General features: G+C 37.3%; 1 protein-coding gene across 3 annotated transcripts in view; it reads right to left on the bottom strand.

Moving 5' to 3' along the window:
• The window catches only part of LOC136835931 (streptococcal hemagglutinin-like), a 601,990-nt gene that overhangs the window by 424,387 nt on the left and 161,336 nt on the right, over positions 1-16,267 (bottom strand). For all 3 annotated transcript variants that reach the window (XM_067099809.1, XM_067099808.1, XM_067099810.1), the window contains one exon: positions 7,077-7,184. In XM_067099809.1, coding sequence (XP_066955910.1) covers positions 7,077-7,184 — 108 coding nt within the window. The remainder of the gene's footprint in view (positions 1-7,076; positions 7,185-16,267) is intronic.

The raw sequence follows: 16,267 nt of genomic DNA, 5'->3' as shown, positions 1-16,267 counted from the left end.
GTACAGGGGTGAAGACATTACACTCATTAGTGCACAGGGGTAGAGACATTACACCCGTTAGTGCACAGTAGTGGAGACATTACACTCATTAGTTCACAGTGATGGATACATTATATACATTAGTGCATGAGGGTGGAGACATTAAACTCACTAGTGGAAAAGGGTGTAGACCTGATACACATTAGTGCACTGGTGTGGACGCTACATTCATTAGTGCACAGGGGTGGACACCTTACTCTCATTAGTGCACAGGGTACGAGAGATTACATTCATTAGTGCACAGTGGTGGAGACATTATACTCATTACCACACAGGGGTGGAGACATTACACTCATTAGTGCAGAGGGGTGGAGACATTGCACTAGTCAGTGCAGAGGGGTGGAGACATTACACTTATTAGTACACACTGCTGGACACCTTGCACTCATCAGTGCACACGGGTGGATACATTACACTCATTTGTTCACACGAGCTGACAACTTATACTCATTAGTGCACAGGGGTGGACACTTTACACTCATTATTGCACAAGGGTGGAGCCATTACAGTCATTATTACAGAGGGGTGGAGACATTACTCTGGTTAGTTCACAGGTGTGGAGACCATACACTCATTAGTGCAAAGGGTGGAGACATTACAATCATTAGTCCTTAGGGGTAGAGACATTACACTCATAAGTGCACAGTGGTGGAGACCTTACAATCATTAATGCACAGGGGAGGAGACATTATTCTCATTAGTGCAGAGGGGTGGAGACATTACACTAATTAGTGCACAGGGGTGGAGACATTACACTCATTAGTGCACAGGGATGGAGACATTACACTCATTAGTATGCAGGAATATAGACATTACACTCATTAGTGCACAGCAGTGAAGACATTAAACTCATTGGTGCTCAGGGGTTGACACCTTACACTTACTAGTGAACAGTGGTGAAAACATTACACTCATTATTGCACAAGGGTGAACACCTAATACTTGTTAGTGCACAGGGGTGGACACCTTATACTCCTTAGTACACAGGGGTGGACACTTCACACTCATTTTTGCACAGTGATGGAGCCATTACAGTCATTACACCCATTAGTGCACAGGAATGGAGACATTACTCTCATTAGTGCAAAGGGGTGGAGACATTACAATCATTATTGCATAGGGGTCGAGACCTTACACTCCAGTGCTCAGTGGTGGAAAGATTCCACTCATTAATGCACAGGGGTGGAGACATTACACTCATTAGTGCACAGGGTGGAGACATTACACTCATTAGCATATGGGGGTGAGGACATTACACTCATTAGTTTACAAGGATGGAGACATTACACTCATTAATGGAAAGTGGTTTAGACATTATACTCATTACACTCATTAGCGTAAGGGGGTGGGCACCTTACACTCATTAGTACACAGGGATGGACATTACACTCATTAGTGCACAGAGACAGCGACATTACACTCATTAGAGCACAGGGGTGGAGACATTACGCTCATTATTGCACAGGGGTGGAGACATTACACTCATTAGTGCACAGGGGTGGAGACATTACACTCATTAATGCTCAGAGGTGGAGACATTACACTCATTACTGCGCAGGGGTGGAGATATTACACTCATTATTGCACAGAGGTGGAAATATTACATTCATTAGTGCACTAGGTTGGATAAATTACACTCATTAGTGCATGGGCGTGGGCACCTTACACTCATTAGTGCAAAGGGGTGGAGATATTACACTCATTAATGCACAGGGGTGGAGACATTACACTCATTAGTGCTCAGGGGTGGATACATTACACTCATTAGTGCAAAGGGGTGGAAAACTTTCACTCATTAGTGCACAAAAGTGGAGACATTACACTCATTAGTGCACAGAGGTGGAGACCTTACACTCATTATTACACAGGGGTGGAGACATCCACTCATTATTGCACAGGAGTGGAGACATTACACTCATTAGTGCACAGAGGTGGAGACATTACACTCATTAGTGCACAGAGGTGGAGACATTACACTCATTAGTGCATATGGGTAGAAACCTTACACTCATTAGTGCACAGGGGTGTAGACATAACACTCATTAGTGCACAGGGGTGGAGACATTACACTCTTTAGTGCACAGGGGTGGAGACATTACACTCATTAGTGCACAGAGGTGGAGACCTTACACCCATTAGTACACAGGGTTGGAGACATTACACTCATTAGTGCACAAGGGTGGAGATATTACACTCATTAGTGCATGGGCGTGGAGAGCTTACAATCGTTAATGCACAGGGGTGGAGACATTACACTCATTAGTGCAAAGGGGTGGAGACATTACACTAATTAGTACAAAGGGGTGGAGACCTTTCACTCATTTGTCCACAAGGGTGGAGACGTTGCACTCATTAGTGTACAGGGATGGAGACATTACACTCATTAGTGCACAAGGGCAGAGACATTACACTCATTGCTGCACAGGGGTGGACACCTTACACTCCTTAGTGCACAGGTATGGACACATTACACTCAGTAGTGCACATGGTTGGAGACATTACACTGAATAGTGCACAGGGGTGGACACCTTACACTCATTAGTGCACAGGGGTGGAGACATTATCCTCATTACTGCACAGGTGTGGAGACATTACACCCATTAGTGCACAGTGGTGGAAACATTACACTCATTAGTGCACAGGGATGGAGACATTACAATCATTAGTGAGCAGATGTGGAAACATTGCACTCATTAGTGCATAGGGGTGGACACCTTACACTTATTAGTGCACAGTGGTAGAGACATTGACCTCATTAGTGCACATGGGTGGAGACATTACACACATTAGTGCACAGGGGTGGACACCTTATACTCATTGGTGCACATGGGTGGAGACATTGCACTCATTAGTGCACTGGGGTGGATACCTTATATTCATTAGCACACAGCAGTGGAGACATTACACTCATTAGTGCTCGGGGGTGGAGACATTACACTCATTAGTGGACAGGACTGGAAACATTACACTCTTTACATCATTTGGTTGGATACATTATACTTATTAGTGCACAGGGGTATAGACATTACACTCATTAGTGCACAGGGGTAGGGACATTACGCTCATTAGTGCATGGGGTTGGAGACATTACACTCATTAGATCAATGGGGTCGAAACATTATACTTATTTGTGCACAGTGTTAGAGACATTGCACTCATTTTTTCACAGGGGTGGACACCTTACACTCATTAGTGCACAGGGGTAGAGACATTACACTCATTAGTGCACAGGGGTAGACACATTACACTCATTAGTGCACAGGGGTAGACACATTACACTCATTAGTGCACAGGGGTAGACACATTACACTCACTAGTACTCAGGGGTAGAGACATTACACTCACTGGTGCACAGGGGTAGACACATTACAGTCATTAGTGCAGAGGGGTAGAGACATTACACCACTAGTGCACAGTTGTAGAGATATTACACTCACTAGTGCACAGCGGTAGAGACATTACACTCACTAGGACATTACGCTCACTGGTGCACAGGGGGTAGAGGCATTACAGGGGGTAGAAACATTACACATTACACTCACTAGTGCACAGGGGTAGTGCAGGCATTATTACACTCACTAGTGCACAGGGGTAGAGACATTACACTCACTAGTGCACAGGGGTAGAGACATTACACTCACTAGTGCACAGGGGTAGAGACATTACACTCACTAGGGCACAGGGGTAGAGACATTACGCTCACTAGTGCACAGGGGTAGAGGCATTACACTCACAAGTGCACAGGGGTAGAGACATTGCACTCACTAGTGCACAGGGGTAGAGACATTACACTCACTAGTGCACAGGGGTAGAGACATTACACTCACTAGTGCACAGGGGTAGAGATATGACACTCACTAGTGCACAGGGGTAGAGACATTACACTCACTAGTGCACAGGGGTAGAGACATTATGCTCACTAGTGCGCAGGAGTAGAGACATTGCACTCATTAGTGCACAGGGGTAGAGACATTGCACTCATTAGTGCACGGGGGTAGAGACATTACACCTATTAGTGCGCAGGGGTAGAGACGTTGCACTCATTAGTGCACAGGGGTAGAGACATTACACTCATTAGTGCACAGTGGTAGAGACATTACACTCACTAGTGCACAGAGGTAGAAACATTACACTCACTAGTGCACAGGGGTAGAGGCATTACACTCATTAGTGCACATGGGTAGAGACATTATACTCACTAGTGCACAGGGTAGAGACATTACACTCACTAGTGCACAGGAGTAGAGACACTACGCTCATTAGTGCACAGGGGTGGACACCTTACCATTTCCCTGTCTGCGAATTACCTTCCTTAAAATTTAGTCATTTTAAATTTTTCTTTAGATATTAATGGATCGAGTTAATACATATCATGGCTGATATTCATATTATCACTAAAGCTTTCTTTTTATAAACCTAGACTCAATGATGTTTCTTCCCGGTGCATGGTATGAATAAACTATCTTTTTTGCCCTTATCAAGTTGATTATATGATTGTTCTTACTAATATGTGTAAAAATTTCACTATTCAGTTGTGTGTAGCTTCTATGTGCTGCTCTGTTCTTTCTCCCAGTATTTTTCCAGTTCAACCAACATAAAAGTTTTCACAAGACTTACGTGGAATTTAGTATACACATCCTTAACATTGTCAGGTGAATTTTTTATAAGTATAAATTACAATTTTTTATTGTTCTTAAGTGCTGCATTAACTCCAATCTTCCTAAGTAGATAGGGGCTATCATGGCAGTACACACAGGTTTTTTTAATTATAAGTTAATCTTTAGTTATCATAAAAAGTCTCTTTTGTGGCCTTTAATACATTGTATTTAAATTTCTTGCCTGGATTCTTAATCATAACCATTTCATCTTTACTGTATTCAGAGCTACATAATACGTAATGCTCTTAAAAGCATGGGTGTGAACAGTGATTTCGTAACTTTATTTCTGTGACCAGAACAGAAATGATTGTAAAAGGGGGGAAAGAAATATAAGTTGGCACTCATCAATTATGTACTCCCTCGTTATTAGCAAAAGCAAAAGTTGGGTCATCCCATCCACCTGTTTATATAAGTTTTTATCAAAAGAGTTATAAAAGAGTCAAGATTAAAATTGCAACATATAGAATTATTTTGTAGAAATAATTTCCTAAAATTATGTCAATGATTTCTCTCATAGGTACATTTGTGAACAGCGATTCTGTACCTAAATTGGACATGTGTGGACAAGCATAGACGACATCTTTGTCCTTTTTAAAAGTATTTTGATACTGAGAGATTTTTACATTATTAATCAATTCGTCGGCAACGTCAAGTTCACTCTGGAAAAGAAATATGAAGATAAGTTAACATTTTTAAAAGTTACATTTTTAAAAGAGCACGATCATTTTAATATTACCATTTACAGGAAAAAAGCATTTACGGGTCTCGGCTCCATTTTTTATAGTTTTTGCATCTTTTATTTCAAAATTAATACCACACATTCACCTGTGCATAGAGCTTTTACTTTAACATCCAACTGGGCCGCTTTTCACCGTGAAACTGTGTTTCTTATCCAGTATTTTAGCTGTAATTGCTTCCAAACAAAACTGGTCTACAAAATCATCCATCACTTCTTGCTAAAAGATTTTCACTTCGTATTCATAATCTCAATATCCTTAAAGCTGGTATGCTTGCCTCCTTTCCTTATTACCCAGCAATCTCAATTAAGAGTGAAGTGAAGCCCTCAACCTGAAACTAGTTCCAAAATATCCCTAAACTATTTGCTTCCTGTCTTCTGTGAAAGATCGGCTCCGTTCCCTTGATGAAGTCAGGCGTAGTGTATAAGTGCCCCGGCTGTAATTAGTGTAATTATGTGCGTTCCACCCGACGTTTACTCAGGGTCATGGCCAATTTGAATTTGAACTAGTCACCGTACTGGTTGCAGACTGTCCAACCCGGAATTCTCTAACATTAGAAACCATGACCACAACTGCAAACCCCCTGTTAAATAAGACTGTTTCAGAATTATAGGTCAAGAAAAAGAACCATCAGAAATGCTGTTACTTGAAAGTCTTCTTACCAAACTGAAAGTCCCGTCTCGGGTCACCAAGCTACGTATGTCCCATTGATTACTCATTACCTATATAGTTCTGTCGTCTATACTTTCCGTTCTCTGGTTTGTTGGTTTATATGAATTTTACTGTTTCTTAGTTTCTCTTTGGGAGATTGTTGTTTGTTTCCTCGAGTATTTTTACTGTCTTTTACTGTTTGTGATTTTACTTATCGTCTTATTTGATTTTATACAATATTTTATCCATATCTTTATGTATTCTTTTAATTATAATTGAGCACAGATATTGTTGCTACGTATTCGCTTATATTCATCCAAACAAACTAATGTTCGATAAATTTCACTATACTGTAGATGTCCCTCAAGAATATGAACTACTCTGTTTGGAACAGGCTTGTGTTCCTGCGCCTGCTCCTTCTAACACACACACACACATACACACACACATATATATATATATTTATATATATATATATGTGTGTGTGTAATATATATATATATATATATATATATATATATATATATATATATATATATATATATATATGTATATATAAATGCTAAGAATCTTTTCGAACCTACCTACAGTAAATCCAAGAAAAGATATAGAAATTTTGTTTCTTTTCCAGTGCCATCATATCAGAAACAGCTGGCTAATTACAGAAATTTTTCCTTTTCATAAACTTAGTTTCATTTTTCTTTAAAGGCTGCGATGTCTCCGTATAATCTGCATACGCCTTCGATTCAAGCAAACACACACAAATGTAATATGAATACCAGCATAAAATATTTTGAAAAACAAAATATCCCTTTACAAGTATCTTATTATTTTTTGGGCATGTTTTGACCTGACACTTGATATATTTGCTTTTCGTAAAATGAAAATACAGAAATAAGACAAAAAAAAAAGATATAATGGATATTATGAGGTGCATAGCTGCTTCATCCAAAGCGATGCTGGTCATGAGACCTGGCGATTCCATACTGACCTGGGAGGGGCCACCGGTTGAGGGAATTCGCCACCTGAAGGGAGGAGACTGGACGAGGAGGTCCTTTGTAGTCCCCTGCTGGCGGCATAGCTGGTACTCGTGAAGACACTGAGGACAAACAAATGGAAAGATCCTGGGTATATAGTTCATCCATGAATAAAATACAAAGCAACTCATTCTAACAATTAAATGATGCTATGAAAATATTTTCTTGTGAAGTCTTGGAAGAAAATCCACACATTAGCATATTCATTTGTTTATTACAAAATAAATTCCCAAAAAGTAAGGTTGTTTATTATATAGCTATTGAAAATGGAATTACAGTGAAAACAAGTAAAAAACGCGTCGAAGTTTCTTCGGCGCAATCGAGTTTTCTGTATAGAGTATAATGCTGTATGAGCCGCGGCCCATGAAACTTTCAATCACTGCCCGTGGTGACCCGTCCTATAGCGTTGCCAGACGCACGATCATGACTAACTTTAAACTTAAATAAAATAAACACTACTGTGGCTAGAGGGCTGCAAACTGGTATGTTTGATGACTGGAGGGTGTCTGATCAACATCCAGTTTGCATCCCTCTAGACCCATTAGTTTTTAAGATCAGAGGGCGGACAGAAAAAGAGCGAACGGAAAAAGTAAGGAAAGACAAAGGGCGGAGTTTTCTTTTACAGAAAACTAAAAAGGGAAACCAAGCTTTTCTTGTATTGCAGTTTCTTGGAAATATTGAGCCTAAAATAACCATTTGTAGGTATATGACCATTTGAAGTCAATCCATTTCTTTGCTCATGAAATCAGTAAGCTTCACTGGCACTTCTGAACTAGGCAGAGGAAATGGTATCTGTCTTAAAGCAGGAAATTCATAATCATTAAGGTCGACTCGACTACTTCTAAGCCCTTGGGTGAATTTCTGCAGAAAATTTGAACGACAGAGTCATTGACGCTTTTGACTGAAACAAGCGACACTGACGGTCTTGCTAACTCATTCATGTCAACTCGAATTGGAAAACTAAACTAGACCACCGGGAAACTAAACTAAACAATTTAAAGTCAAAAATGAAAATGATGAAAAATTATTAAAATATCGCTTACATAACTATGGCAAATTGAAATATAATTAACAATTATGGTTTTATGTATTCAGAGTTCATTTTCAATTACCCAGAAAGTATTGCGCTTGGAAAAGCACTTCAACATAACCTAAGCACCATTTCTTTTTTCATTTGAAACATACCACTGTTCATAAGTAGATTGGGCTGTAACTGTTGACCTAATTACCTGTGTCCTTAGGACTTGTGAACTTCATAACGTTGACAGAGGATCTGAACTAAAGATTCATTTTTCCCTAAATTAGGTTATCAGAGATGTTATAACTAAGTCATATTCAGGGGCAAAACTTAACCGTTATAACACTAAAAACGTTCAAGATAAACATTTCGTTTCAGTAGGACATTTGTACTCCCTCTGCATCGTGGACTATATCTTACCATCCAAAAATGTGAGTCTCATCTTTTGTTATAAAAACATAGGTGATAATATGCTTATTCAAACTAATTTGAGAACAATATTAACAATATCAGGTATGGGGGTTCTTACTGAATCCCTAGCAACACGAACATAATGTGACTGCAGATTGGGTTTCCTGCAAAGTATATTAGCAACACAGCTTAGAGTTGCATCACAGTATAGAGTAGTTAAATGCTGATATAGTGTACAGAAGTAGTAAGTAGGCAATAACAGGGATATAGAGGGAACCTCTACATTTTGACAAAAGGTTTTAAGAACAATACCTTTCCTTGAGAAGATTCTTTTATCCACAATTATCGTGTGCATATCTGTTAAAATATATTTTATTGAAAGAAAGCTGCAGAGGAGACCAAGACATGCTTGATGACTCTTCTATATCGCTATCTTACTTATGATCAAATTTTCGGGTTACACTAAAGTTTTTCCAAGAGTGAAACTCAACTCTGTTTTGGAGACATCTATCTGCTCTCTTATCCACATACCACGATTTTCTTCACCACTTCCCCCAAAGGGAAAGGCAGTTGCATGGACAGACCAAGGGAAACTGGTCCATTAATGACTGATTTGAGTGGCGTTAGGGAGTGTAGTGAGCTGTTCCTTTTCTTCATGACTAACTTTTTCATATATCTCTGTGAGCACATGATTTTCACTTTTGAAAAGCTTTTATTATAAAATATTCCGGATAACCCAAAATTGTTATCAAGATCTGGTTCACACTATCTCAAAACCTCAACACTTGTTTTGATGTTCAATCTTCCGTTGAAAAAACAGTGCACACAATACCTTGAAAGAGTGTTGTTTCTATAAACACTTATCTTGCAATGTTTGCTTAACATCCAAGAAACTATTTCCTGATGGCGCCTTCCTTTTCATTGTCATGGAATTCTTTTGATAACCATCGTCGATATTCAGTCAATGCAAAACTTTTATCTGCTTAACCTTCGTTTTGTAACTGGTGAATATGAAGGCTGGGAATATGAAAATGGCCTCAATAAACTTTCTCCTTCCAGGAGTGATTCCTTTGTAATGTGAGGAGATGAGTTGCCTCCCAGTTAATTTTGTGGAAGCAATTGGTAGGATTAATTCATTAAAGGAATTAGCTGAGAAAATAGGTAGAATGGAAATTCTTTCGAGTGTTTACAACATTTACAGGAATCTGAACATTCCCACTGATGTTAGTTACTGTGAACTTCTTTCAAATCACCCTTAAAAAAATTCTTTTCTGTACCAGTAAAGTTATATCATGAGCGACTGTCCTTGAAATTATCCTTCATGCTTTATATTTATGGTCTTCTCAATAAGCAAACACGGAGAGTTACTTTAGGACAGATTGTTGCCAGCACATAAGCCCAAAACAAAATATTTGTCCATACTTTCTACAAAAGCTATGGGAGAACAATTTGGAATGGTACCCCAGGCTCAAGTAAAAAAAACCAATAGATTCATAGTAATGTCTTCCTTTAAAAAGTGCAAAATTCATTCAGTGCAAAAAGATAGGGTATACTCATTACAATCTTGAAATAGGACGACATGCGAACCTTTCAAATTACCGTATTCGTTATAGGTACACTTTTTCATACTGCTAAACTTTTTACATAAGAAATGAGGTCCACCTTTTACTCGTTTTGATGAACTTTAGATTTCTGGAGAATTCCTTGCCCTCCAATGCCCATACTCCTGACCTAGTCATTAAATAAAAGAGATTGAGAGAATGTACATCCTTTCAATGACTTTACGTTAAGTGCTGGTCGTTAGTACTGTAGATGAAATTTTTACTACAGTTAATGAGAGGAGGACTCTGTCAATTTCACTTTGGAAAGTAGCAGAATCTAAACATTCATTTCTTGCTCCAAACAGCTGATAAAATATAAAATTCTGTAGTAGGCTAATTTTTAATGGGTTTGAGGCACTGTGGAAAATAGTTCAAAGTAATCCAAGGTATTTAGGTATTCTGAGTATACTAGAGTTATCTTTGTCCTTTACTCTATCTGATGATGGCGCTAAAGAGGTAGGCTATCTTGAGAATAATAATAATAATAATAATAATAATAATAATAATAATAATAATAATAATAATAATAATAATAATAATAATAATAATAATAATAATAATAATAATAATAAAAAAGGAATTTTTTTTTAATTTTCTTCCCTGGTCTCACTACAGCAGCCAATAGTTGCCAGTTTTCAACTTTATCAAACTAGAATCACTGCACAAACTGAAAAAAGAAGTGAATTCACAGAAACCAATTATTTGAGATGGTAAACTTGATATTGCATCAGGTTACAATAATATTACCTCTTGACCTCGCAAATCTAAGCAACTTCGTTGGCAATGTCACATAACTGAGATCTGATAGACAGAGGGAGGACAGAGCGGTCCTCATTTACAAGATGTGAAGGAAATTAACGGTCTTAATGGGAGTTCCCTCAGATGTAGAGTGAGAGTCTGGATTTATCAGCAAATAAAATCCATTAATATTCAAATAAAGGTTTTGTACTGATAACAACCAACCTTTAGCCTTATACAAAACTTAATAAACTTATACTAGCTCAGCAAATAGATAGTGTTAAGGTTAGTATGGCTGTTAAAACTAAGTGAAATACTCCTTAAATATAAAAGGACAGGTCAGCAATGAAATACGGATATACTCAGCATCTCCATCAGATGGAGATGCTGATTTCATCAAGGGGGTGGTTACCTCAGGTGCAAATATAATCCATCTGCACCCTTAACACATTTGGTAAATATCTAAAGACAACAGCTACTACGGAAACAGCAAAGGGTTGAGGAACTTCCTAAGAAGTGAATGTTTATAAAGTGCTTGAAAAGTCTCCAAAACCTCATACAGCGAATGCTTTCAAAATGATTGCATTCTTCATGCAATGGTGATTCAGGAAAGTTAACAGACAGCTATCCAGGATATAATTTTGCAAGAGGCTGGAATATAGAGAATGGAACAAAATTCACAAATAAATAGCTGTTTCCTTGTCTGAAACTGATCCCAGAATAAATCATGATAAGTAGTGAGCATCAGGAAATGGACTTAAATCTCTAGTTAAGTCTTACTTTGTGCCAAAGAATCCCCAAACGCACGGACATTTATATATTGTTATTTACTGGTTAGTTCCTGTCACAGTGTAAAGGGTTCCCGTGAACATCATCCGGTTGAACCACCAAACTCTCTTCAGGAAAGTTTTGCTTGTTTTAGACATCATACCATTAACAATAACCCTCGCCTGAGGAATTTGAACCGCTGACCACTGAAATAGCAGGCCAACGTTTTTCAGTGGTTAGCAAGAGGAGGAATCGAGGCAGGAATTTAAGGAGAGAGTATTAAGGGAAGTCAGATTGCTAGAGGGAGTGCAAGAATGGTGGAATCACAACAGTATGGCGATAAAGAGATTGGGTGGAGAGGTGTTGGGAAACACATCTGGAAAGAAACCTCCTGGCGATAAGGAAACCGGGTGGTGGATTGATGAAGTGAAAGAGGCGGTGAAAGCCAAAAAAGATGCAGAAAAGATCTGGGAAAAGCATGGACAGCAAGAGGATAAAGAGAGGTACCAAAGACATAAGAAACAAGTAAAGAAGGCAGTTGCACGAGAAAAGGCAAGAGCATTAGATGACATGTACGAAGAGCTGGAAACACCTGAGGGGGAGAGAAAAAATCACAGAATTGCAAAGTCGAGGGATAAGAACACCAAAGACGACTCTCATATAGAACGGGTTAAGGCTGAGAATGGTGTGTTTTATGCAACGAGTATATGATAAAGAAGAGGTGGAAAGAATATTATGAACACCTGTTGAATGAAGAAAATCCTAGAAAATTCTTTGAAGATGGATTCCAGAACCTTGGTATGACACATGCTACTAGCAGGAAGGAAGTAAAGAATGCACTAAAGAAGACGAATTCCTGCAGAGGTGTGGAAGAGCCTGAGAGAAGAAGGATTAGACATGCTGTGGGACCTAGCAAAGAAAATATACAATCAGGAAAAGATACCAAAAGAATGGCGTAAAGCTTTAGTGTGTTAGTGTGCCTATCTATAAAGAGAAGGGTGACACCCAGGATTGTGCAAACTAAAGAGGAATACAGCTAATGTATCACACCATGGAATTCTGGGAAAGAATAATGGATCAAAGAATTAGAGAAGAAACATTTGTAGGTGGAGAACAGTTTGGTTTCATGCCAGGAAGAGCGACGACAGATGCAGTGTATGCCCTTCGACAAATGATGGAAAAACACCGGGAAAAGCAGAAAGGACTGCACATAGTATTCATAAATCTGAAAAAGGCAAACGATAAAGTATCACGCCAAGAGGTTTTAAGGTGCAGCGAGAAAAGGGGACACCGGAGAAGTATGTGAGGTTGGTCCAAGATACGTATGAAGGAGCTAAAACGCAGGTTAGAAGCAGTGTTGGGTTCACTGAATGGATACCAGTACGAGTTGGTTTACATCAGGGACCTGCTTTAAGTCCATATCTTTTGGATGTGTTTTCTCAAGGAATAAGAGATCCTGATGACATTGTGTTATGCAGCACCAACAGACGAGTAGTGGAGTCAAAACTAGAGCGATGGAGGAAGGTACTGAAAGACAGAGGATTAAAGATCAGTATGAAGAAGACTGAATACCTAAGTTTTAATGAAGATCAAGACCCCAAGATTAGTATGGAAGTGACAAGGTCGAACTGAGTAGAAAAATTTTGGTATCTTGGTTCAGCAGTGGCTGATGATGGAAATTTTGGTATAGAAATAACACACAGGGTGCAGGCTAGATGGAAAAATTGGAGAAAGATGTAAGGTGTCTTGTGCGACTGCAGAATCAATATAAAGGTTAAAGGAAGAGTGTATATATAAATAAAGGTTACACGAAGAGTATATGAGACAGTAGTGAGACCAGGAGACCAGCTTTGATGTATGGAGCAGAAACATGGCCAGTAAAGAGAGTGCAAGAGAAGAAATTGAATGCTGTAGAGATGAAAATGCTCAGGTGATGTGTGGAGTAAAAAAAATAGACAGAATCAAAAATGAAAGACTAAGAGGAACCACTAAAGTCGTAGAACTATTAAGAAGGCACAGGAAAGACGACTGCAGTGGTATGGCCATGTGATGAGAAGGGATGAGACATATGTAGGGAGGAGAGTGATGCAGATGGAGGTGCCTGGTGGGAAAGCAAGAGGAAGACCTAAGCGAAGGTGGATGGATGTAGCTACTAGTAGAGAGGACCTGAGAGACAAACAATTGTCAGAGGACGATGTTTTTGACCAAGCCAGGTGGAAGAAAGCTGCCAGGAACATCGACCCCACATAGAAGTGAGAAAAGATGCAGAGAAAGAAGAGCTCTTCAGTGGTTGGCGGTTCAAATCCCCAAGAATGTTATGGTTAACTTTCATTTTTGAGCGATGTCGCCTCCTTACAACATGTCCTGATATTTAGGTAACAGATAATACAGCCATTTTGGATTAGTGCCAGAAAATGAAGACTGACACGCTTTTAAGAATGCTCTCAAGGAATCTGTTGTCCTGTCTAAGACGGCAATTCAGTCACTTCCTGAGCATATTCATCAAATGAATAAGTGGTAAGCAGCCCCAGACTCTTAAAGTAATAAAGGCATGAAAGTAAGTACCAATAGGAAAGAAGCATGGCGAATGTAGAGCAAATGACATAACAGATTTTTATTGGGATACAAGATGCAAAAAAAGTTTCGTGTAGAGTTTCTGCTGCAGTTGAAAGGTCTCTGCAGCAAGGAGTATCAATATTACATGTCATCTCTAAGTGAAACTTGGTCACATCCTTTTGTTCCAGGAGTAAGCGAACCTGGAGTTGAGTCACAAAGAGATAATATTTCTATAGACTCGGTTATAAAAACAAATCATTAGGGTCCTTATGATCGCATTCAAAGAAAGGACTATATATATATATATATATATATATATATATATATATATATATATATATATATATATATATATATATATATATATATATATATATATATATATATACATATATATATATATATATATATATATATATATATATATATATATATATATATATATATATATATATATATATATATATATATATATATATATATATATATATATATATATATATATATATATAGATATATATATATATATATATATATATATATATATATATATATATATATATATATATATATATATATATAGATATATATATATATATATATATATATATATATATATATATATATAGATATATATATATATATATATAGATATATTATATATATATATAGATATATATATATATATATATATAGATATATATATATATATATATATATATATATATATATATATATATATATATATATATATATATATATATATATATATACATATATATATACATATATATATATATATATATATAATATATATATATATATATATATATATATATATATATATATATATATATATATATATATATATATATATATATATATATATATATATATATATATATATATATATATATACATACATATATATATACATATATATATATACATACATACTGTATATATATACATATATATATACATATATATATACATATATATATATATATATATATATACATATATATATACATATATATATATATATATATATATATATATATATATATATATATAGTTAGGAATTGTTAGAACACATGCATGCATCCCAGTTATAGAGAAGAGAGAGTTATTAACCTCTACACAAGATTTTTGTGCTATCGCATGTTAGCGGCATGTTTTAAAACTAGGAAGGTAGGGAGTGACACTCAGTGAAGAGTTAGTAAAAGGAATAGTCCCTTATTCCCTCGTCCACCTGATAAGGACAATTTGAAAGTCCCAAAATTCGAGTTAGGCACACATTACAGCCACGTGGGCTGACCCAGTCCAGCAATTTTCGTTTCGCTGGAGATAGGATATTTTACTCTCCCCCTAGCTCTCTCATAGAGGTTAGGAATTCGCTAGGCAAAGATATTATTCTTCCTTATTGAATAAATCTTATAAATCCGAAAAAATTTGTTCAGGCCATGCGAGAAGAAAATTGCGGTTAGTACTTGCAGTTGTTTAAATTCCTTCTACAAAAGAAATGCAGATGGTAAATTCTATTCCACTCAATTTTTTCCTGTAAACAAACCATGAGAGTATAGGAACCATCCATTCATTCATTCCCCCAGAAGAGAGGAAAATCTTCTGAAATCTATCGGTTGTCTCATTAAAATTTGCACAAAGCTTCGCTTGGCCAGGTGTCAGCTAAGCCGAGACTGCGTTGCATTTGTTCACTGTATTTGTTAGTTGTTTCTCTTCATGCGCACGTGTGGAACTGTCCCCTGTCCCATGGGATCACTGAAGTAAACAAAATCAGGTCTCTAGAATAATGTAAATATTTCTCTTTTTTTCCCCTTAACCACGTGAGATATCCTTGACAGTACTTTGCCCACGCAGGGTGAATTAAAATTTTTTTGTGTATTCATCACAGTCTACAGTTTTAATAGCGCGCTTTCAAATCAACACATTCTTTTCTCGTAGCATTTTATGCATATTTTTTTTCTCCTTTCTCTCTTGGCTGAGAAGCCAGCTGCATTGTTTCTCTCGCATTTAATTGTGTATATTTAGA

This window comes from Macrobrachium rosenbergii, chromosome 55 (genome assembly GCF_040412425.1).
Source record: "Macrobrachium rosenbergii isolate ZJJX-2024 chromosome 55, ASM4041242v1, whole genome shotgun sequence".
NCBI classification, from domain to species: domain Eukaryota; kingdom Metazoa; phylum Arthropoda; class Malacostraca; order Decapoda; family Palaemonidae; genus Macrobrachium; species Macrobrachium rosenbergii.
The sequence above is the reverse complement of the archived record's forward strand: the minus strand, read 5'-3'. Positions and strand labels throughout refer to the sequence as shown.